This window comes from Lithobates pipiens, unplaced genomic scaffold (assembly GCF_037356315.1).
Source record: "Lithobates pipiens isolate NorthernLeopardFrog02 unplaced genomic scaffold, aLitPip1_a1.2 Scaffold_18, whole genome shotgun sequence".
Taxonomy (NCBI): Eukaryota; Metazoa; Chordata; class Amphibia; order Anura; family Ranidae; genus Lithobates; species Lithobates pipiens.
Genome location: NW_027507758.1, coordinates 616185321 through 616211245, shown reverse-complemented (window position 1 = coordinate 616211245; position 25925 = coordinate 616185321). Strand labels below are relative to the sequence as shown.

The following is a 25925-nucleotide window of genomic DNA, read 5'->3' as shown; positions in this document are numbered from 1 at the left end:
TACAAAAGGTCAGGAGTATGTAATGTACAACATGACACTTAGGATGCAGGGATCAGGAGAATATCATAAAACACAATATATAGAGTACAAAAGGTCAGGAGTATGTAACGTACAACATGACACTTAGGATGCAGCGGTCAGGAGAATATCATAAAACACAATATATAGAGTACAAAAGGTCAGGAGTATGTAACATACAACATGACACTTAGGATGCAGCGGTCAGGAGAATATAATAAAGCACAATATATAGAGTACAAAAGGTCAGGAGTATGTAATGTACAACATGACACTTAGGATGCAGGGATCAGGAGAATACCATAAAGCACAATATATAGAGTACAAAAGGTCAGGAGTATGTAACGTACAACATGACACTTAGGATGCAGGGATCAGGAGAATATCATAAAACACAATATATAGAGTACAAAAGGTCAGGAGTATGTAACGTACAACATGACACTTAGGATGCAGCGGTCAGGAGAATATCATAAAGCACAATATATAGAGTACAAAAGGTCAGGAGTATGTAATGTACAACATGACACTTAGAATGTAGGGATCAGGAGAATATCATAAAGCACAATATATAGAGTACAAAAGGTCAGGAGTACGTAACGTACAACATGACACTTAGGATGCAGGGATTGGGAGAATATCATAAAGCACAATATATAGAGTACAAAGGTCAGGGGTATGTAACATACAACATGACATTTAGAATGCAGGGATTGGGAGAATACCATAAAGCACAATATATAGAGTACTAAGGTCAGGAATATGTAACGTACAACATGTCATTTAGAATGCAGGGATAAGGAGTATACCATAAATGAGTTGAAGCTTAATTTTGCAAAGAATACCCAATCACATGCAAGGAAATAAAAAAAAAAAACAGCACCAGCACATGATTGGATGATGGAAGTCAGCAGAGTTTCTGCTCATATACTAAGCTCTGAAGCAAATGCTCTTTGCAAAGTGCACATTCTATTTGCCTTTAGTAAATCAACCCCTGAATGTCATTTCTGTCCGCTGCTTTGTTGCTCTGCTATAGCATGAGTCACTTCTGATAAGTTTTCCTGACACCAAGAGAAAAATGGTGACAGGGGAGGGATCTCCAGCTGAATTGACAGCCTCAGCTCTGTTCCTGTGTGCTGAGTGACAGGGGTGTGTCTCTACCCTCCAATCAGCTCTCAGAGCTCTCCTCATTGAGCTCTGCAGAGTTTGACTTCAGCTCTCCACCCCCTTTTTTTTCTGACATCTCAGACAAGCTTTATAAATTCAGAACCTTGAATGGATGTAGAGAAGAGAAGACTGCAGACAAACAAGTACAACTTCTGTAGGAGGATTGGTTCATCTCTGTGCATCACCTGGGTTTTCAGGGCTTCCAACCACTTTAATCACTTAGCGCAAATTGCCGCCATTATACGTCGGTACTTTGCCGCTAAATACCGTTGTTATGGCAGCAGCTAGCTGCCATAACCCCGGTATTTTCAACAACGGCGAGCGGCTGGCTTTCAGATAAAAGTGGTCTCCGCGGCGCATCCGCCGCGAGATCACTTTTATCGGGGGCTCCCGCCACGTTGCGGTCATCTCCGCCGCTTACCGAAGCCGTCAGTAGCGCATCCTTTCTCCTCTGAGACATTGAGCCGAGTGAGGGAAAGATTACCCCTCCCCCCCGCCCTCGGCTCCGTAACATTAGATGACGGAAGCGACGTCAAATGTTTTTAAAGGGTTTTTTTTTTTTTTGTAAATGACATTTCATTTTTTTATTGCATTTTAGTGTAAATATGAGATCTGAGGACTTTTTGACCCCAAATCTCATATTTAAGAGGACCTGTCATGCTTTTTTTTTCTATTACAACGGATGTTTACATTCCTTGCAATAGGAATAAAAGTGACACCATTTTTTTTTTTTTTAAACTGTGTAAAAAAAAAAAATTAAAAGTAAAATAAATAAGACATTTTTTTTAAAGCGCCCCGTCCCACCAAACTCCCGCGCAAAAGCGAACGCATACGTGAGTAGCGCCTGCATATGAAAACGGTGGTCAAACCACACATGTGAGGTATCGCCGCGATCGGTAGAGCGTGAGCAATAATTCCAGCCCCTATACCTCTGTAACTCAAAACTTTTTAAACGTCGCCTATGGAGGTGCATGCTTTATTTTCTATTACAAGGGATGTTTACCATTCTTGTAATAGGAATAAAAGTGACATTTTTTTTTTAAAGAACAGTGTAAAAAAATAAAATAAATACATTTTTAAACGCGCCCCGTCCCGCCGAGCTCGCGCGCAGACGCGAACGTATAGGTGAGTAGCCCCCGCATATGAAAATGGTGTTTAAACCACACATGTGAGGTATCACAATCGGTGGAGTGAGAGCAATAGTTCTAGCCCTAGACCCCCTCTGTGACTCAAAACATGCAACCTGTAGAATTTGTTAAACAAAATTTGTCGCCATTCCACGAACGGGCGCAATTTTAAAGCGTGACATGTTGGGTATCAATTTACTCGGCGTAACATTATCTTTCACAATATAAAAATAGAATTGGGCTAACTTTACTGTTGTCTTATTTTTTTTTTTTTAAGACAAAAAATGTATTTTTCCCCCCCAAAAATTGGGCTTGTAAGACCGCTGCGCAAAATACGGTGTGACAGAAAGTATTGCAACGACCGCCATTTTATTCTCTAGGGCAGGGATATCAAACTGTTGGCCCTCCAGCTATCGTAAAACTACAAGTCCCATGAGGCATTGCAAGGCTGGCAGTTACAAGCATGATTCCCACAGGCAGAGGCACGATGGGACTTGTAGTTCCACAAAACAGCTGGAGGGCCGCCAGATTGAGAGCCATGCTCTAGATCTAGGGTGTCTATAGGGTGTCTAAAAAATAAATAGTTATCGCAGACTGCAATATCACCAGTCACCACTAGAGGGTAATGATTAGAAGGACGCAGACACAGGCAGGTACAAATCTTGCATACAATGGCAGTGAAAGTGTAACAGAGGATGATGATGATGGTGAGGAGGGAGCGGTGGCTGGCAGTGAAGGGGTTACAGAGGATGATGATGGGGAGGAGGGAGCGGTATCTGGCAGTGAAGGGGTTACAGAGGATGATGGTGAGGAGGGAGCAGTGTCTGGCAGTGAAAGGGTTACAGAGGATGATGATGGTGGTGAGGAGGGAGCAGTGTCTGGCAGTGAAGGGGTTACAGAGGATGATGACGAAGGTGAGGAGGGAGCAGTGTCTGGCAGTGAAAGGGTTATAGAGGATGATGATGGTGGTGAGGAGGGAGCGGTGTCTGGAAGTGAAGGGGTAACAGAGGATGATGATGATAGTGAGGAGGGAGTGGTGTCTGGCAGTGAAGGAGTAACAGAGGATGATGATGATGGTGAGGAGGAAGCGGTGTCTGGCAGTGAAGGGGTAACAGAGGATGATGATGATGTTGGTGGGGAGGGAGCGGTGTCTGGCAGAGAAAGGGTTACAGAGGATGATGATGGTGAGGAGGGAGCGGTGTCTGGCAGTGAAGGGGTTACAGAGGATGATGATGATGGTGAGGAGAGAGCGGTGTCTGACAGTGAAGGGGTAACAGAGGATGATGATGATGATGATGGTGAGGAGGGAGCAGTGTCTGGCAGTGAAGGGGTAACAGAGGATGATGATGATGTTGGTGAGGAGGTGCAGTCTCTGGCAGTGAATTGGTTACAGAGGGGGGTGCAATGTCGTGCAGTGAAGGGGTTACAGAGGACAGTGATGATGATGGTGAGGAGTGTCTGGCACTGAAAGGGTTACATAGTAAGATGATGATAGTGAGGAGGTGCAATCTCTGTCAGTGAATGGGTTATAGAGGATGATGATGATGGTGAGAAGGGTGCGGTGTCTGGCAGTGAAGGGGTTGCAGAATACGGTAATGATGATGATGGTGGTGAGGAGGTGCAGTCTCTGGCAGTGAATGGGTTACAAAGGACAGTGCAGATGATGATGATGATGAAGATGATGGTGGTGGTGGTGAGGAGGTGCAGTCTCTGGCAGTGAAGGGGTTGTAGAGGACGGTGATGATGGACAGTGTCTGGCAGTGAAGGGGTTACAGAAGACAGTGATGATGATGGTGAGGAGGAAAGTGTCTGTCAGTGAAGGGGTTACAGAGGAGGATGATGATGGTGACAGTGGTGAGGAGTTGCAGTCTCTGGCAGTGGAGGGGGTTACAGAGGATGGTGATGATGATAATGATGATGATGATGATGAGGAAGGACAGTGTCTGGCAGTGAAGGGGTTACAGAAGACAGTGATGATGATGGTGAGGAGGTGCAGTCTCTGGCAGTGAAGGGGTTACAGAGGATGGTGATGATGATGATGAAGAGGAAGGACAGTGTCTGGCAGTGAAGGGGTTACAGAAGACAGTGATGATGATGGTGAGGAGGTGCAGTCTCTGGCAGTGAAAGGGTTACATAAGATGGTGGTAGTGATGAGGAGGGAAGTGTCTGACAGTGAAGGGGTTACAGAGGACAGTGATGATGATGGTGAGGAGTGTCTGGCACTGAAAGGGTTACATAGTAAGATGATGATAGTGAGGAGGTGCAATCTCTGTCAGTGAATGGGTTATAGAGGATGATGATGATGGTGAGAAGGGTGCGGTGTCTGGCAGTGAAGGGGTTGCAGAATACGGTGATGATGATGATGGTGGTGAGGAGGTGCAGTCTCTGGCAGTGAATGGGTTACAAAGGACAGTGCAGATGATGATGATGATGAAGATGATGGTGGTGGTGGTGAGGAGGTTCAGTCTCTGGCAGTGAAGGGGTTACAGAGGAGGATGATGATGTGGTGGGGAGGTGCAGTCCCTGGCAGTGAAGGGGTTACAGAGGAGGCTGATGATGTGGTGGGGAGGTGCAGTCTCTGGCAGTGAAGGGGTTACAGAGGAGGATGATGATGTGGTGGGGAGGTGCAGTCTCTGGCAGTGAAGGGGTTACAGAGGAGGATGATGATGTGGTGGGGAGGTGCAGTCCCTGGCAGTGAAGGGGTTACAGAGGAGGCTGATGATGTGGTGGGGAGGTGCAGTCTCTGGCAGTGAAGGGGTTACAGAGGAGGATGATGATGTGGTGGGGAGGTGCAGTCTCTGGCAGTGAAGGGGTTACAGAGGAGGATGATGATGTGGTGGGGAGGTGCAGTCCCTGGCAGTGAAGGGGTTACAGAGGAGGCTGATGATGTGGTGGGGAGGTGCAGTCTCTGGCAGTGAAGGGGTTACAGAGGAGGATGATGATGTGGTGGGGAGGTGCAGTCTCTGGCAGTGAAGGGGTTACAGAGGAGGATGATGATGTGGTGGGGAGGTGCAGTCTCTGGCAGTGAAGGGGTTACAGAGGAGGATGATGATGTGGTGGGGAGGTGCAGTCTCTGGCAGTGAAGGGGTTACAGAGGAGGATGATGATGTGGTGGGGAGGTGCAGTCTCTGGCAGTGAAGGGGTTACAGAGGAGGATGATGATGTGGTGGGGAGGTGCAGTCTCTGGCAGTGAAGGGGTTACAGAGGAGGCTGATGATGTGGTGGGGAGGTGCAGTCTCTGGCAGTGAAGGGGTTACAGAGGAGGATGATGATGTGGTGGGGAGGTGCAGTCTCTGGCAGTGAAGGGGTTGCAGAGGATGGTGAAGATGGTGGTAGTGGTGGGGAGGTGCAGTCTCTGGCAGTGAAGGGGTTACAGAGGAGGATGATGATGTTGGTGGGGAGGTGCAGTCTCTGGCAGTGAAGGGGTTACAGAGGAGGATGATGATGTGGTGGGGAGGTGCAGTCTCTGGCAGTGAAGGGGTTACAGAGGAGGATGATGATGTGGTGGGGAGGTGCAGTCTCTGGCAGTGAAGGGGTTACAGAGGATGGTGAAGATGGTGGTAGTGGTGGGGAGGTGCAGTCTCTGGCAGTGAAGGGGTTACAGAGGAGGATGATGATGTGGTGGGGAGGTGCAGTCTCTGGCAGTGAAGGGGTTGCAGAGGATGGTGAAGATGGTGGTAGTGGTGGGGAGGTGCAGTCTCTGGCAGTGAAGGGGTTACAGAGGAGGATGATGATGTGGTGGGGAGGTGCAGTCTCTGGCAGTGAAGGGGTTACAGAGGAGGATGATGATGTGGTGGGGAGGTGCAGTCTCTGGCAGTGAAGGGGTTACAGAGGAGGATGATGATGTGGTGGGGAGGTGCAGTCTCTGGCAGTGAAGGGGTTACAGAGGATGGTGAAGATGTGGTGGGGAGGTGCAGTCTCTGGCAGTGAAGGGGTTACAGAGGAGGATGATGATGTGGTGGGGAGGGCAGTGCTGTGTACTGCAGAAGGAGAATGTGACACAGCACACAACAGATGACGGAGCTGCAGACACAGAAGGTGAGCGCCACGACTGCAGAATTCTTCCATTCCTCCCTGCAGGATAATCCTGAATGCAATGTCCTCATCACTGCAATGTGATTGCCTCCACCTGAACCCAGGACGTAATACCGAACCCATATACCCTACACATAAAGCTCTTCACCCCAACATCACGGACCACCTGACTCCGGGACATCATACTGAACACACATACCCTACACATAGAGCTCTACATGCCAACATCACCAACCACCTGACCCCGGGACATCATACCGAACACACATACCATACACTTAGAGCTCTTCACCCCAACATCACCAACCACCTGACCCCAGGATGTCATACCCAATATACCCTACACATAGAGCTCTACACCCCAGCGTCACCGACCACCTGACTCCAAGACCTCATTCCAAATATACCTCAAACATAGAGCTCTATACCCCAACATCACTGAGCACCTGAAACCAGGACGTCATACCATGTATACTCTACACATGTACTCTACACCCCAACATCACTGACCCCAGGACATCATACCCAATATACCCTACACATAGAGCTCTACACCCCAACATCCCCGACCACCTGACCACCGGATGTCATACCACGTATACCCTACACATGAACTCTTCACCCTAACATCACTGACCACCTAATCCCAGGATGTCATACCCGATATACCCTGCACATAGAACTCTACACCCCAACATCACCAGCCACCTAACCTCATGATGTCATACCAAGTATACCCTACACATGAACTCTACACCCCAACATCACCGATCACCTGACCACAGGACATCATACCGTACCGAACCCATATACCCTACACATGGAACGTTACACCCTAACATCACCGACAACCTGAACCCAGGACCTCATACAATATACAGTACCCCACACATAGAACTCTACACCCCAACATCACTAACCCCCAGACACCAGGACATCATACTGAATATACCCTACACGTAGAACTATACACCCCAACATCACTGACCTCGGACACCATCATAATTCTATTACAATTCTATTACACGCTATACATAGAACACTACACTTCCAACATCACTAACCATCCGCACCCCAACATGACCCACCACCCCCACTCCAACATGATCAACCATCCCCACTGCAACATGAGTGACAACCCCCACCCCAACGTGACTGACCACCCCCCACTCTAAATTAATAGCTACCCCCATCCCAACATGACTCACCACCCCCACCACAACATAATCCAACATCCCCCCTCCAACATCACCCACCACCCCCACCCTAACATCACCCACCACCCCCACCCTAACATCACCCACCACCCCCACCCTAACATCATCGACCACTAGACACCATCATAATACAATTCTATTACACTCTATACATAGACATCCTAACATGACCTGTCACTAGACACCATCATAATATAATTGTTTTACATTCTATACCAGCCTTTCTCAACCTTTTCAACACAGAGGAACCCTTGAAATAGTTCTCCAGTCTCAGGGAACCTCTGCTAAAAATCTACAACTCATGATACATTAGTGTGATGGTCAGTGGGAAGAATGGTCCTTACATTTGTGGTCATTGGGAAGAATTATCTCCTTACAGAGAGCTAAAATGATCATTGGTGTCAGTGGGAATTTATCTGAGAGGCAGAAATTGCCCAATGTTGAAGGAATCCCTAGCAACCTCTGGAGGAACCCTAGCGTTCCACGGAACCCTGTTTGAGAACCACTGCTCTATACTTAGAACTCTACATCTCCAACATCACTGACCACCCTCATCCCAACATGACCAACTACCAGACACCATCACAATATAATTCTTTTACGCTCTATACATAGAACTCTACACCTCCACCATAACTGACCACCCCCATCCCAACATGACCCACCACCCCCACTCTAACATGACTGACCATCCCCACCGCAACATAAGCGACAACCCCCACCCCAACATGACTGACCACCCCCACTCCAAATTAATAACCAATCCCACCCCAACATGACCCACCATTCCCACCCCAACATGATTACCTATGGACATGATCATAATAAAATTATTTTACTCTCTATACATAGAACACTACAGCCCCAATATGACATCACTGACCAAGTTCAGACCAAACCTTCACATGTTCGGGCATTTGAATGAACGTGTGAAGCTGGAGCCAAACGTCATGTAAAATAGCTGCATTACTTATATATGGTAGCTTACTGCTGGCAATGGTTGCTAAGGATGCAGGAACCACCAAGCCCATAACAACTAATGCCACCAGTCCCATTCACTTACATAAATTCATACCAGGTCCTTCAAGTAATTGGCAAGTCGTTTAACAAAAACAAAAACCCCAAGAATGTCCCACGATGTACATTTACTGTCAATCATGCCATCCAGCAATTTAAATTCTCCTTAATCACCAATGCTTGACGCCCACCGACCTGCAGAGAGGAAAAACAAAATGCTGCATGCCGAAACAATATTAACTCGACAGCTGCTCACCCACTTCTGACAGGTAAGGTGGATGACAGCTCATGTAAAGGAGCGGGGTCTAATGGGTGACATAATTGACCAAATCTGGCCATATCCCAGCCCTTCACTTTACTTACTTTACTTTATTACAGCAGTCATCCATGAGCTGCCAGAAGCAGGCAAGCAGTTGTCAGGTTAACATCATGTTGATGGGTGGCAATTTTTTTTCTTTCAGAAGGTAGGCAGGCAACATGACTGATGTGAATCTACATCACTGGTTGACATGATTGGTGGTAGATGTACTATGTACCCTTTACTCATGCACAAGGGGGGCAGCATCTGGGCCCCCCCAAATAAGAACACAGGGATTGGGCTTGCATAGAGGGACAGAGGGACTGGGTTCTAAATAAGGATGGAAAACAAAGGTTTGTAAAGAGAGTTTTGGTTTACAAAGGTTCTAGGTGCTGCAGTGGCCCCAGGCTGTAAACCGTAGACACTAAATCCAAGACATGTCACCAGCACACCAAGGATACCTCAAACGGGTCCAAAGCTTTATTAGGTGGTCGAATGTTATACTGTAGGTCACTTGAGGGGCCCTGGGTTGCTTCGAAAAGTTGCCTTTGTATGTACCATGTGTCCACGTAATAAAGCTTTGGACCCGTTTGAGGTATCCTTGGTGTGCTGGTGACATGTCTTGGATTGAGTGTCTACGGTTTCCAGCCTGGGGCCACTGCAGCACCTACCAATACGGAACAGCCATGTCCAGGAATGTGTGCATTGGAAATATTATGATTTGGTTCACAAAAAGGGACAGAGGGATAGGGTCCATAAACAGGGTTAGAGGGATTGGTTTCACAAAGAGTGACAGTGGGATTGGGTACCAAGAGTGGGACAGAGAGAATGGGTTCACAAACAGGATTGGGTTCCCAAGGTGGGACAAACAGGGACAGAGGCACTGAAAAAAAGACAGAGAGATTGAGTTCCCAAAAAGGTAGCGAGGGACTGAGTTCCTAAAGTGGGACAGAGACATTAGGTTCTCAAAAAGACACAGAAGGACTGGGTTCACAAAGAGAGATAGAGGGTTTGATTACCCAAAAGAGGGATTGGGTTCCCAGAGTAGGATGGAGTTCCCAAAGATGGGAAGTTCTTCAAATGCCGCATACACGCAATCGAATTATCCGGCGTACTTAGTCCGCCGAAACGCATTTCATCGGACAATCCGATCGTGTGTGGGCTTCAGCTGACTTTCTCAGCGTAAAGTCCGGCGGACTTAGAAAGTATTTTTGCAGTACAATCTTTCCGCCGGACTTGGGTTTCAGCGGACAATACGTTCGTGAGTATGCTAGTCCGGCGGACTAAGAATGACGCATGCTCAGAAGCAAGTACGAGAAGGAAGCTATTGGCTACTGGCTATTGAACTTCCTTTTACTAGTCCCATCGTACGTGCTGTACGCCATCGCGCTACCAAACGCCAGACTTTCTGTGTGTCCGTGTGTGGCCAAGTCCGTTCGGTAGAAAGTCTACCAGACTATCCGCCGGATTGTTTGCCGGACTAAGTACGCCGGACAATTTGATTGTGTGTACGCGGCAAAACTCAGGGAGGGTTGAGAGGTATGGTGATAAATCTAGATCTAAGATAAGTAATGATAGTCCTGTCCTGCAGGGCCCTCATTTGGTAGCAGTCCAATTCTTCATCGGTGTCAGTTCTAAGGACAGTTCTCATAACAGGGACCCAACCACGGGTCTGTGGTCGGGTCCCTGTTATGGGACTCTACATGATTAGGGAGTTACGAGTCTGACTCCTTGGCACTCCCTTCCACAGATCCTGGACAGCACCTTCATTAGGGAAGAAATCTGTTTACTCTGAGAAAGTCAAACATTTACCAGAGGAAGGTGAAATTGAACAATAAGTGTTAATGATTTGAAGAAGGTTTGATAAAAACTGGAACCAGTCCTAGCAAAGATTATCCTGAACCTCCATGCTGGCGGTGAGATAAGAACGACCTTTCTTTCAGGCTCCATCCACACCGGGCTTAAAAAAACGTCTGTTCTCTTGGGAGTAAAAAACGGTCATATAGAGCATTTTTTGTACAAAGTCTAGACGAGTTTTTTTTTATTATTATTATTATTATTATAGTGTTTAGGAGAGTTTTACGTTTTTTTTTCTGCCTCCAAGCTCCAATCAGAAACGCGAACCAGAAGGTTTTTATTTTCTGGCGCTAAACGTTAAATTCAAAATATGCCTCTTAACTTGTGCATGGACACATAGGATAACATTGAGTAGCTTCTACAGGCATAACACAAAACCCCTGTAGAAGCAGCGTTTTTTAAGTCGGTGTGCATGGAGCCACACTGGACTTATGGAGCCACACTGGACTTATAGTAACAGCAAATCCCTTCACAAATGTCACCGTTCCAGGACTGCGCGGTCTCTGCAACTCTTCTATCTGGGTTTGTTATGTGGAGACCCAGCCATATGCTGGACTGTTCCTAGTCTAAATGTAGTGTTTTGCACCAGGCTGTAGCTAGCCTGAGCTTTGTTCATATTATCTAGGTTCCTTATGTTTCTCCTAAGCCCAAGGACATTGCTTCTGCCTGTTACTTGGGAGTGTCCTCCGGCAGATCATGTGTGAAGATACAATCGATTGGGTAAAAAATATTTATCTCTCCCTGGCCAATCACTGAAGGGTTCTTGCCAGTGATGCGGGCTGGGAAAGAGGATAAATCGTCGGAGCGAACTTTTAGAAGGGTCCTTCCCTCTCAGGCTTTGCCTGGAGAGAATGTCTATGTGAGTATTCCAGTCCTTTCCTCCTAGGCTTTGCCTGGAACAGCTGTGAGTCCAGAGGTTCTTGCCTCACAGACTATGCCTGAAGAGGATGTGAGTCCAGAGGCCCTTGCCCTGTGAGCTTTGCCTGAAGAGGATGTGAGCCCAAAGGTCCTTGCCTCCCAAGCTATGCCTGGAGAGAATATGATTTCAGAGGTCCTTGCCTCCCATGCTTTGTCTAGAGAGAATGTGAGTCCAGAGGTCCTTGCCTACTAGGCATTGCCCGGAGAGAATGTGAGTCCAGAGGTCCTTGCCTACTAGGCATTGTCTGGAGAGAATGTGAGTCCAGAGGTCCTTGCCTCCTAGGCATTGTCTGGAGAGAATGTGAGTCCAGAGGTCCTTGCCTCCTAGGCATTGTCTGGAGAGAATGTGAGTCCAGAGGTCCTTGCCTCCTAGGCATTGTCTGGAGAGAATGTGAGTCCAGAGGTCCTTGCCTACTAGGCATTGCCTGGAGAGAATGTGAGTCCAGAGGTCCTTGCCTACTAGGCATTGCCTGGAGAGAATGTGAGTCCAGAGGTCCTTGCCTCCTAGGCATTGTCTGGAGAGAATGTGAGTCCAGAGGTCCTTGCCTCCTAGGCATTGTCTGGAGAGAATGTGAGTCCAGAGGTCCTTGCCTACTAGGCATTGCCTGGAGAGAATGTGAGTCCAGAGGTCCTTGCCTACTAGGCATTGCCTGGAGAGAATGTGAGTCCAGAGGTCCTTGCCTACTAGGCATTGCCTGGAGAGAATGTGAGTCCAGAGGTCCTTGCCTACTAGGCATTGCCTGGAGAGAATGTGAGTCCAGAGGTCCTTGCCTCCTAGGCATTGTCTGGAGAGAATGTGAGTCCAGAGGTCCTTGCCTCCTGGGCTTTCCCTGAAGAGGATGTGGGTCCAGAGGTCCTTGCCTCCTAGGCTTTGCCTGATTGGATGTGAGTCCAGAGGTCCTTGCCGCTCAAGCTGTGTCTGAAAATGATATGAGTCCATAGGTCCTGGCCTCCAAGACTATGCCTGGAAGGAATGTGAGTCCAGAAGTCTTGGTCTTCTAGGCTTTGCCTGGAGAGGATGTGAGTCCAGAGGTCCTGGCCTCCAAGGCATTGCCTGGAGTGTATGTGAGTCCAGATGCCCTTGCCTCCCAGGATTTGAGTCCAGAGGTCCTTACCCCCTGGGTTTTGCCTGGAGAGGATGTGAGTCCCGAGGTCTTTGCCTACCAGGCTTTGCATGATGATGTGAATCCAGAGGTCTTTGCCTGATTGGATGTGAGTCCAGAGGTCCTTGCCACCGAGAGTTTTTCTGGAGAGGATGTGAGTCCAGAAGTCTTTATCTCCAAGGCCTTGCCTGGAGAGAATGTAAGTCCAGAGGTCTTGGCCTCCCAGGTTTTGCCTGGAGAGAATGTGCCTGGAAAGGATACCATCATGGGACGTCTATGACTTCCAGGCTACTGCCGGGGAGGTGTAGCCCAAAAAAGCTGCAGTATTTCCCTTTCATGCCCCTTTGCCTGGGGGAGGAAACTGAAGGTACAAAAACGTTTGGCTCAGAGAGTTTGCTGTCTGGGCTTAAAGCTCCACAAGTGGCCGTTGCAGGAGGTCTGAAAAATCCTAATCTGGTCTGTGGCAGATTCTGAAGATACTTCTAGGCAGCTGCCCATATTCTCCTATAGAGATTGTGACAGGTGATACTAAAAGAAGCTACTATTTGGAGTGATCTATTTGCTGGTCTAGATGGACTTGTGTCTTTTTTCAACCTGACTAACTACAGTATGTAACTATGGTCCTTGCTACTCTTTCTCCCTAAACTATTGAGTTAATACACTTTGCAAAAGAAGTATGGTGGCCTTCAAGACTGTTAGTCACCTTCAGAGGTTCAATAAGTGTCTGGGTGAAGCTACAGGGCAGGTTACCAGTAGGGAAAGCAGGAAAATTCATTGAAGTTGAGCATCTCTTTCAGGAGTCAACATTCTTTTAGTGTGTCCACATTGGGTTATAATGTACAATAAGGACTAATTTTCTTCTGCATAATTCAATGTGTCTGTCTTGCAGGATTTCCACCATGATGGCTCTCCTCCTGATCCTGCTGGCTCCTCTGCTCTTCAGTAGCAGCCTGGCAGCACCTCGCTCTGGGGACAGGTGAGTCTCCAGTACCGTTTACCCCTGATGGGGCTGATGCTAGATATCTAAGTATATAGGTCTAACTTATCTATGGAGGAATGATATCTTCACCCTTTTTAGCTTTTCCCCCCCCCCTTGATTCTCACTCTTCAGCTTGGAAGTCATACAAGTCTAAGCCCTTGTACACATGGTCGGACATTCCGACGGAAAATGTCCGATCGGACCGTGTTGTCGAATAATCCGACCGTGTGTGGGCTCCATCGGACTGTTTCCGTCGGAATGTCCGATCAACAAAGTTTTAGAGCAGGGCTATAAAATTTTCCCGACAACATGATCCGATTGGACTTTGTCCGATCGTGTGTAGAGAATTTCGATCGGACAAAGTGCCACGCATGCTCAGATCAAATTCCTAGACCAAAGCTATTGGCTACTAGCCTGAACGTAGTCCCGTCGTAAGGAAATTACGTCATCACGTTCTGAACGATCGGATTTTCCGACAACTTAGTCCGACCGTGTGTATGCAACAGTTTCGGACAAAATCCGTCGGACAAAATCCAACGGATTTGGTTGTCAGAATGTCCGACCGTGTGTACAAGGGCTTAAACTTGGCTGGTCAGCTGCCTAAACTCACACACTGTCTCCCAGAGTGTACATTACAGAGTGAGCCCTGTGGATAGGGAAAATGGCATTTGGTTTGGTTCATCTTTATTGGCTTGGCTGGTAGGTTGGTGGGTAGCAGTTGCCACTTGTAGTCTAAGCTGATGCCTGCATTGATTTTTTATTTTTTTCAGGATTTTTCCCTTTTATTTTTACTTGGTGATCCTTTTAGCAACACTTCCTGTCCTTAGGTGACAACGCTCACCCACCAGGTTTTGTCTATGGAGGAGCAGTGTTGTCACCCCAGGGTGGGACTACAAAACACATCCTGTTCTCCACATCTCCGCTACCTAGGCAGGAGTCACTATAGGAAGGTAGGAGCTCACTTGTTTCCTGCCAGATCAATGGGTATTTTTCTGTACATGTGGAATTTTAAAGGCATAATACCTGGGGAAATGTCCATGTAATGCTGGGGGGGTACTGCAAATTCCCTTTTTCTGCCATGACTGCTTAGACTAATATATTTTTGGCTTTAGATGCACTAAGCAGCTTAGTGCATCTAAAGCTAAAAATATATTTTTGTGGTTTTGGGTGGGGGTGGGGAAGGGTTAGATCCTCTGCAGGGGCGGACTGACAACTCATGGGGCCCCTGGGCAATAGGAGATTATGGGGCCCCTCGGGCAATAGGAGAAGATTATGGGGCCCCCAGGCAATAGGAGATTATGGGGCCCCCAGGCAATAGGAGATTATGGGGCCCCCAGGCAATAGATTATGGCCACACAGTATACACACACACATACACATAGAGTATACACACACAGACACACAATTTGCACACCGTATACACACACAGAATACACATACACACACTGAAAAGGTACTGGAGAGGTGGGGCAGCTATAATCTTGGGATTTTTTTTAAAAAACACAGATTTTTACATACCGTCCCTGGTTTTATTGAGGCTGGCAACCCTGATGGGGCCCCTTGGTGGCATGGGGCCCTCGGGCAGTGCCCGAGTGCCCAAATGGTCAGTCCGCCCCTAATCCTCTGTCACGTTTGTGTTGCTGTCTGTGTTCCTGCTGAGGAGACTCTCCTTCTATTTGTTCTGGTGTCACAGATAACAGCTTCAACTCTTTTGGGAAGGCTGTCCACAAGGCTAAGGAGTGTATCTATGGGAATTTTTGACCATTCTTCCAGAAGTGCATTCGTGAGGTCAGGTACTGACGTGGACAAGAAGGCCTGGCTCACAGTCTCTGCTCTACTTCATTCCAAAGGTGTTCTGTCGGGTTGAGGTCAGGACTGTGTGCAGGACAGTCAAATTCCTCCACCCCAAACTCGCTCATCCATTTCTTTATGGACCTTGCTCTGTGCACTGGTGGGCAGTCATGTTGGAACAGGAAGGGGCCATTCCCACAAAGTTGGGAGCATGAAAATGTCCAAAATGTCTTGGTATGCTGACGCCTTAAGAGTTCCCTTCAATGGAAATAAGAGGCCAAGCCCAACCCCTGAAAAACAACCCCCCACCATAATCTTCTCTCCACCAAATAATTTAGACCAGTGCACAAAGCAAGGTCCATAAAGACAGGGATAAGCAAGTTTGGGGTGGAGGAACTTGACTGGCCTGCAACCCGATAGAAAACCTTTGCAATAAATTAGAGCGGAGCCTGCAAGCCAAGCCTTCTCGTCCACATCAGTGCCTGACCTCACAAATGTGCTTCTGAAAGAATGGTCAAACATTCCCATAGACACACTCCTAAACCTTGTGGACAGCCTTCCCAGAAGAGTTGAAGCTGTTATAGCCGCAAAGGGGCGGGCCAACTCAATATTTAACCCTACAGACTAAGATGCCATTAAAGTTAATGTGTGTGTAAAGGCAGGCGTCTCAATACTTTTGGGAATATAGTGTATATATTGTTACATTTGTCATCAGCACATGAATAAGGGAGAATTCATCCAATAGTGACACCTGCCTAAATCTTTAATTCAAATATACGGTATTCCTCCAGATATATACGTAAATATACTTTGTGTGCACCAAATGCCACTTGCAAACCCAGATATTACATTGTAAAAGTAGCAGTGATATAATTACTGAGCTGTGCATAGCCTGTGCAGAGAGTATAGCTGTGGGAGGGACCCAGACTACAGGCATAAAACTACAGGAGTGGGCGGAGTCATGACCAGTCACCCTGCTCAAGGAGAAATAACATCAGTGACTGGTCTTTATTACAGGAAGCTCTTGCACAGAGGCAAAATGTCACATTTGATTACTGCACAGATCTGGAAGATGCTTCTGGTCTCAGGACAGACCCAGATACTTCTTTTACAACAGTTTTTACTGGGTTTTTCAAGTTTTTCAAAAAAGAGAGATACAACAGTGCCAAAATGGTTACAGCAAGTTTCTCATACAAAGGTAATGAGGTGTAAAATAGGTAGAAAAATAGTGGAGGAGGTAGAAGAGGTTATGGGATTTCTTGACAAATTCACATGGGCTGGTAGACCTAATTGAAATATTGGATACGAAGGAATAGATGTCCCTAAGCATTACCTACATTTGGTTTGGAAATAAAAATCTACCACTAGTTGGCAACCATAGAGGAAGAAGTGAGAGAATCTGCAAGTGTTGACTCCTTATGCTGCGTACACACGATCGGATTATCAGGCGGACAAATCCGCCCGTGTGTGGGCCCCGGCAGACTTTTTCTTCCCAAAAGTCCGGTGGACTTAGAAAGAAGTTTTGACTCAAAATTGTTCGCTGGACTCGGCAGTCCAGCGTACAATCCGCCCGTCTGTGTGCTAGTCTGCCGGACTTTTGAAATGAACGGACTTGCCCACACACAGAGTAAAGTCCGTTCATTTTGAACGCAGCTCCAGGTAAACGACACTAGCGAAGGAAGTCAATGTCGCCGCCTCCATTGGCGAGATTGACACCTCGCGAGCCCCGTCACCTGGTATGGATTTAAAGGGGAAGTCCTACGCTGAAAAAACGGCGTGGGGGGTCCCCCCAAAGTCCATAGCAGAGCCTTATCCAAGCACGCAGCCCGGCCGGTCAGGAAAGGGGGTGGGGAGGAGCGCGCGCCCCCCCCCCTCCTGAACTGTATCAGGCTGTGTGCCCTCAACATGGGGGGGTGGGTGCTTTGGGGAAGGGGGGACTCCCCACCCCAAAGCACCTTGTCCCCATGTTGATGAGGACAAGGGCCTCTTCCCGACAACCCTGGGCGTTCGTTGTCGGGGTCTGCGGGCGGGGGGCTTATCAGAGGGGGCTCAGGAGGGGGGGACTCGCTCGTCCCCACCCCCTTTCTCTTTCCTGACCGGCCGGGCTGCATGCTCAGATAAGGGTCTGCTATGGACTTTGGGGGGACCCCCACGCCGTTTTTTTTGGTGTAGGGCTTCCCCTTTAAATCCAAACCAGGTGACGGGGCTAGCGAGCTGTCAATCTCGCCGATGGAGGCGGCGACATCGACTTCCTGTGCTAGTCCCATCTACCTGGAGCCACGTTCAAAATTAACAGACTTTTCTTCATGTGTGGGCAAGTCCGTTCATTTCAAAAGTCCGGCGGACTAGCACACAGACGGGTGGAGTCCTGCGGACAATTTTGAGTCAAAACTTTTTTCTAATGCTGCGTACACACGACCAGACTTATGTCCGACAGACTTTCGAAGGAGTTCTGCCGGAGTTCTGACAGAGTTCTGACGGACTTTCCGAATGAGCGGACTTGGCCACACACAATCACACCAAACTCCGACGGATTCGAACGTGATGACGTACGACTGGACTCGAATAAGGAAGTTCATAGCCAGTAGCCAATAGCTGCCCTAGCGTCGGTTTTTGTCCGTCGGAATAGCATACACACGAGCGGATTTCTCGGTAGGAACTGGGTCCGGCAGAGTTCTTGCGGAAAAATTTGAAGCATGTTCCATTTCTAAAGTCTTTTGCGAATCAAAAGTCCGTTGCAGCCCACACACGATCGAATAGTCTGCCGGAATCATTCCGTCAGACTTTTGATGTTGAAAAGTCCGGTCGTGTGTACGGGGCATAAGTCCACCGGAATTTTGGGAACAAAAACTCCGCTGGAGCCCACATGGGCGGATTGTCCGGCAGACTCTGGTCCGCCAGATAATCCAATCGTGTATATGCAAAATTAGAGGTACTATGGTTGGAGGAAAGTCAGGAGGGTAGAATGGAATAGAAAAAAAATTAAGGGGGAAGAAGGATCAGGGTAAAGTACAGTAGTTGTGGTATGAAGAGGGTCGCATAAGGAAAGCATGAGCTCTGCAACTGAAGGGGGTAGAAGGTTTAGAGTAGTGTAGAGTGGTTGGGGTATGTGGAGGGTTCCAGTTGGGGCTACATGAAGAGTCCAACCAGGACAGCATGAGTTCCATAAGAGCTGTGTGAGTTTGTAGAAAATAACTAAATGGGGAGAAGGGTTAGCATGAGGTAAAGTGCTTGGGGTACGTGGAGGGTTCCAACTGGGGTACGTGAAGTGTCCAACCAGGAGAACACGAGTTTCACAAGAGCTGTGGGAGTTTATAGATAAGAACTAAAAGAGGGAGAAGTGTTAGCATAGGGTAGAGTGCTTGGGATATGTAGAGGGTCCCAGTTGGGAATGGTCAGGACAGCATGAGTTCTATAGGTTGTCACATAAATACCTAAATATAGAACTAATGTTTGCTGCATAGAAGGTCTTTACAACAGGTACAAGGTCTTTACTTTCTCAACATATAAGACCAGTCCACCTCTTTTTGTCCTCCAGCTGTCTCATTAGCGCTTAGTAACTTTTCTGTTATTTTCCAGGTTGGAGGCGCAAGAAAATGTCCTCAACCCATTCACACTAGGGGATGAACAGCTCAGGTAAGACCTCTGGAAGGGAATGATGCTGGGTTTTTAAATGGAAGACTAAAGGAAAGTGTGGGGGGAAGATTGGGGATGCCATTGTCTTTGTATTGCATAATACATAACTACAATTCTTCTGAGGTTTTGGCCTGGTAGAGACCACCCAAGAACTTTTACAGTTGGTTGGGCTGAAGATAACCTGGCACAATCCTGGATGAGCATGTTTTTCCCACCCATTATGCTGGGTGAGGCATCTGCTTTTCTAAGTACATCTTAAAAAAGGTCATCCAATGGGACGTTTTAGACATTAGAAGGCACCTGCCTTTTTATGACCTTGCCTAGATGGTCATCCTATGAAAAATCTCAAACATTAGAAGGCACCTGCCTTTCTATGTCCTTCCTCAGATGGTCATCATATGGCAGTGGTGGCGAACCTTGACACCCCAGATGTTTTTGGAACTACATTTCCCATGATGCTCAACTACACTTCAGAAAGCATGAGCATCATGGGAAATGTAGTTCCAAAACATCTGGGGTGCCAAGGTTCACCATCACTTTCCTATGGGAAGTTTTAGACATTAGAAGGCACCTGTCTTTCTTTGCCCTTCCTCAGATGGTCATCCTATGGGAACATCTCAAACATTAGAAGGCATCCAGTTTAAGGGATTGTTGTAACATCAAACTATTAATTATTGCCTTCTCTAGAGATGTCACCTGTGACATGGCTGTCAGTGCTTGTGGTCAATCTGCTGTATACTGGATGCACTGAAAACAGCTTTGAAAACATCTGGGGTGCTTTCAGCATCCAGCTTATCATCCACAAATACTTTCACCCACGCGAGGCATACAGAAAAGATGGTGGGCACTTTCTAATTCTCATGTTCTACTGTTCAGTCTTCTACAGGGATATCTGCAAGATGAGGACCCGATGGAAGAAAGCACTTCCGACATGAAGAGAGAAACTGGTGAGTGTTTCTGGTGAAACACAACCAGAAAGACACAAGAGAGAGAAAAGGATTGGGGGGGGGGGGGGGGGGTGGTTGGAGGTATCAGCTGTCAGGGACTTCTCTACATGGCCAACATTATGGGGTATTTCAGGTCATGTTCCTTCCAACTTCCTTGGGTCATGGAAATGTTTACCTTATCTCACATCTACGAATCCTCGCAATTTGGTCTACTTTCTTGAAATTCAGAGCTCTCATAGGTAGGAGGGGTCGTGAAACACAACAAAATGACCCTTTAATGGTAAGAATAGATTTCTGTGGGCTAAAGAAAGTGTACCATGAAAAGTGCCAGGGTCCCCCAGTGGTTGGTGGGTATAGTGAGAGGTTGGTATTCCCAAAGGACATGGTTTATTGTGATACACCTTCACATCTTCCAGCATCACCTTGAGTGCAGGGTGCAGCATGGTGTAGCGGGCAATGAATACAAAGAGTCCAAAAAGGCAAGCGCATTAAATTGTAAAAAGGTTCAACACAACTTATTTAGCACCTGTCATGAGCCACTTACAATCTGTAACAGCGATCCGAAGATATGAAGATGCCGACAGCGGAATGCAGCCTGGCTGGTCCACACCTAATGGGGAGGCTTACTAGAGTGAGGTGGATGTAATCCTTTCACTGTCCCTACTCCTCAGGAACCTTTCCCTGCCTCTAAGTACTGTCCCTGCCAGATGGGGAACCTGTCCCTACACTAGCCACTCACATAACGTGCGCCAAACCTGGGAGCAGGAGTCTTAAATAGACTCTGCCTGACCCAAAGTGGCCGCTGGAGTCACCTGGGATACCAGCGTACAATTGGACAGCTGTCTTTTGGTGACCGCCGTAAGTCATAGAGGAACCAAATTCTCACAACTTCCTTCCCCTTCTGCTTTGCCGCTTCAGTCGAGCGCCACCTACACCATGGAGTACAGACTGCATCTGCATACAACCTTTAATTTCATCTCTCAGGAAGTTGGTTGGTGCTGAAAGACATTCATCTGTCAGACTCACAGGTTTGAATACCGAACTGGCAGCTATATAAGCCTATCATATGTCACTGACTACGGGTCCCGCTCCGATGAATGTCTAAATGGTGAAATGTCTCCACTCGTGACCAATAGCCTTACATATCCTTATAGTAAATGCCCCTCATCCCAGTCCTTCCCAAAGCAAGAACACATGCTGTTCCCTCACTGCATAGTTTTTATAGGTTGGGTTTTTCATAATTTCTTGAAATCCCTAAACTGGCCATACATGGTTAGATTTTCATTGAGATGTCTGTAGGTAATATTGTTCATCAGAACATTCTTTGATTCCATCACTGGCTCATCTAATTTCCTTCGAAAGGCCATGGAATTTTGTCCAGGCCTGCTATTTGAATGGAATCCTAGATGCATTGAACAAGTTTCATTACAATATATACATTTTTTTATGAGCGAAAAAACACATTTACTGTTAAACCGGCTTATACATGGGTCAAAAGTCCCTACTGAACTGGCCAAAAGTCGATCTGCCACTGATTGAACATAAAAAAAAAAAGACTCATCTACGACCAGCTTTAGTACTTAAAAATATTTAACATTCTGCTCCTTCAAATTTTATTTTACCTATAGTCCAAAATAAATGTCGTATTGCCCCTACTAACCATTAGAAAATCAAACTTTCCAAAAGTGAAGATTTTTGAATGAAATTCTACTGGTGTATGGCCAGTGTAACAGGCTGGAGTTCTTTTCTATCTCCACACCATTCCCTACTAGAAGGATTAGAAGTTCTCACTGGTCAGGTATTAAACTATTTTCATATCCAGGTAAGGATGGTGTCCTTCACACTGGTCTGTAGGATGTCCTTGTGACGGTGGTCAGTGAAATATACATGAATCTGGATGCTGCAGTACTTACAAGTTGCGGACTGGTGTGTGGGTCTTAATCCTTGTCCCCGTGAGATTTACAAGGTGGGAGAGATTCCCAGTATCCAACTTACCATCACCATATTTTGATTGCAGTGTCCCGAGAGATTTAATTACAGTTCTCAGGTCACATCCCAAGCACTGCTATTCTGGAATGTTGGGAGTATTATAATATATATATCATGTGCAACGCTCTTCGGCAGGGCTAGGAAAAGGGGTGGGCAGGAGGGACAGCTGCCCTGGGCACAGCGGAACAAGGGGACAGAGAATGGACACAGAACAGTAAACCCATTCTACGGCATGCACTAACAGTGGAGAAGGAGGTACAGTTCCTTATCCTTGAACTTGTCCCATTACTGTTCTTCTGCGTTTATTTTCTTCCCCATAGTACATAGAGAGTTGGGGGTTTATAGACAAACAGACCTTCCAACAATTAATCAGTCTTGCATGAAATGTCCCTCTTGTCTTTTATCTCCATCAGTTATCTTACACCTCTTTGTCCTTCATGACTTTGATAAGAGTGGACTTCTGGATGGTCTGGAGCTCATGCGTCTTCTGCGTAGAATCCTGGCTAAAAGTCTTCAGAAGGAACCTTCAGAAGATCTGGTAAGTTTCAAAATTGTTGGTGGGGATCCAATGGAAATTGGTAAAGTGATGAGCTCAATGGAGGAGTGGACTTTTTATAATGTTGTACATGGTGCTGTGACTTGGGGTTGGGCTTTGTAGTGATTATCAATTTATTTGTCACTGTCTTGAACCTTCACGGATTAGCTAGAGACCACCAGGATGGACTTGTGTTTTCTGTGCTGGTATTCATCTGGAAGCCTGGAGGAAACTAGGAGAAGATGAGCAGGGGAGGTGCCAATGCACTGATAGTGTTTCTATTGCTAATAGAGTGTATTATAGAATATTTAATAGAGTCTTGAAGCTTCATGGATGGGAATGAAGATGCTGCATAGGCTTTGAAAAATGGCATCTGATCTAATTATCTAGAGACCACCAGGATAGACCTGTGTTTCCTGTGCTGGTCTTCTTCTGGAAGCCTGGAGGACACTAGAAGATGAGCGGGGGAGGTAGAAATGTGCTGATGGTGTTTCTATTAACAAAGATAAGATTTGTCAAATGTTTCCAACAGCTTTACCTATTTAATAAACTGCTTGGAGCAATTCCTCTTTTTTCGGGCAATTTCTACACTTTTTGTTCTACAATTCCTCATCTTATTGTTGGGGCAATTGCTCACCCTATTGTTCAGGCAATTCCTCCCATTAGTGTTGGAGTAATTCCTCCATTTAGTGTTGGGGTAATTCTTCCCATTATTGTTGGGACAATTCCTGTGTTTTTTTGGGGTCAATTCCTCGCCCTATTCCTGGGGCAATTCCTCTTCCTATTGCTTTGGCAATTCCTCTGCTTTTTGGAGCAATTCCTCCCCTTATTGTTGGGACAATATCTCCTTTTATTGTTGCGGCAAATCTTCCCCATATTTTTGGGACAATTTCTTGCCTAATTTTTGGGCAATGCCTTAATTTATTGTTGGGGCAAGTCCTATTCTTTTTTAATGGGGAACCCTCTTATTGTTGAGGAAATCCTTTCTCTAACTGTTCGGGGTAATTCCTCTTCTTATTGTTGGGGTAATTCTTATTATTATTGTTTGGGCAACTCCTCCCCTTTCTGTTGGGGCAATTCATTCCCTTTCATTGGGTCAATTCCTCCCTTAATTGTTAGGAAAATTGGGGAAATTACTGGGACAATCCCTTACCCTATTGATGAACTTTGTCTCCTTTTGTTAGGTCAGTTCTTCCCCATATTTTTGCCCTATATTATTATTATATATATTATATAATATATATAATATAACTATATTATTATAATATCGGGGCACTTCATCTACTTATTGTTGGTGTAATTATTCCTCCTATTTTTGGGGCAATTCCTCTCCTTATTGTTAGGGGAATTCCTCCTCTTATTGTTGGGCAATCCACCTACATATTGTTGGGACAATTCTTCCCCATATTTCTGAGACAATTTCTTGCCTTATTTTTTGGGCATTGCCTTGTTAGTGCAAGTCCTCCCCTTTTTGTTGGGGTACTTCATTAACTTATCGTTAAGAAATTCCACCTGTTATCGTTAGGGCATTTCCTTACCTTATTGTTGGGACAATTACTCTCCTTTTTTTGGGTAATTATTCTGTTTAATATTGGGGCACTTCCTCCCCTGATTGTTGGGGAAATTCTTTCTCCTATTTTTGGGGCAATTTCTCCACCTTTTTCAGATTTCACCCTAAATCCAGCAAAATGTATTTCATAGATACACATCAAAAATACACACTTTTTGCTCTTCTTTGCCTAAAATGTTTCCAAAAAAGTTTGACCCACCAAAATTGGACACCAATTTTGAAAGCACTCGGAGATATTTTCTACCTTCATTTTTATTTAGCCTTTTTATGTTTGTTTATGTCTTGTTTTAAATGTTTTTCTGCTTTAAGATTGGCAGCCAAAAAGAGCGTATGTGAAAAAAAGTTGAAGCAGCTGTTTCGATGATCCTCATAATCAGATCCATGATCAGCCACATGTACATCCTTCATATTTAACATAGAAAAGTCTTCATCTTACGTTCTTAGTTATGTTGGTCTCCGATGAGTAATAGATTTAATCAATCATTTATCAATGTGACATTAAATATCTGAAGACCTATATCATTGTAGACTTTGTGTGTTTCCTGCAGGTCATTTATCTGGTAGATGACATTTTGGTGAAACAAGACCTCAACCAGGATGGTCTACTCAGCACCCAGGAACTTGTCACACCGCCAGTTTCTAAAGCGGAGGACTTACCACCTCTTAATGTGGCCATTCCCATCCCTCCAGGGGCCCATCCTCCTGCCCTGGAGGATGAAGCTGGAATACAGACTAACACCACCAACACCTCAGAAGCTGCTGATCAGGAAGCAGAATCTAAGGATAATATGAAAGAGCAGACCTATGTGCCTGCCCCATCCCAAGAAGAAGCAGAGGCCACCCAGGAGGAGCCAGCTGTGATCGATCATGAAGCTGCATCAGTAGAGCAAACCAATGAGAGTGAAGAATTGGAGGAGCCAACGGAAGACAATGGACAGAAGCAATTCATACAGCATAAGACTGTATCTGAGGATGAGATGTAAATGTTCTTGCCCTATAATGCCACTGCAATAACCGATGTCACCTGCATTGTGACCACCAAGAAAGCCACTATAAAAAACCTCCCCACATGGGGGGCAAAAGCTAGTGCCTACTGTGACTGACCAATCTGAGACTTTGTTGAAGGAAACTGCTGGAAAGTTAAAGGTAGGAGAAAGGCACAGCTTAGACATTTCCTGCAGTGGAAAAGCTCCATCCATTTGTCCTAAAATTTCTTTATGAATGATGACCACACAACAACATGGGGAATGGAAGCGCCTGATCAATTTTAAATACTGGTAAATTGGCCAACACCCTGGCAGGTGGCCCCAGGCCAGGAACTACCAATGAACTTTGCCCAGCTTAAATGATTCTGATGTGGTGCCAAAAGAACATTCCTGGGAATCTTCAGCTGACCTCAGAGGACATCAGGATATGATGTATTGGTGATGGATTGTACAAAAATAAAATGGAGTGTTGAAAAGGATTGACCAGTTGTAATGCTTTGTAGTTAAAGGTCATCTCGGCTCAAAGCTGAAATATTACTTTTATAAATATTCAGGTTTACATTGCTTGGAGGACAATCACACTGGAGCTTCATTTATCATTTTTTAGCCTAGTACACATGAGCCGAATGTCAGGCGACATCAGCCAGTTCAATAGCAACCTCCGGACATTTGGCCTGTGTGTATGGCAGCTGTCCATTTGGTCGGCTTCTGTCAAAGGGTCATGACTGAAAAAGG

General features: G+C 46.2%; 1 protein-coding gene across 1 annotated transcript; it reads left to right on the top strand.

The window, feature by feature from the left end:
- Positions 1–6188: 6188 nt before the first annotated feature.
- Positions 6189–25669, top strand: CGREF1 (cell growth regulator with EF-hand domain 1). Its single transcript, XM_077489354.1, has 6 exons — positions 6189–6350; positions 13647–13733; positions 19107–19163; positions 20040–20110; positions 22513–22637; positions 24753–25669. Exons 2-6 carry the CDS (start codon positions 13657–13659, stop codon positions 25185–25187), a joined length of 765 nt encoding a protein of 254 aa, XP_077345480.1. The 5' UTR covers positions 6189–6350; positions 13647–13656; the 3' UTR covers positions 25188–25669.
- Positions 25670–25925: the final 256 nt, after the last annotated feature.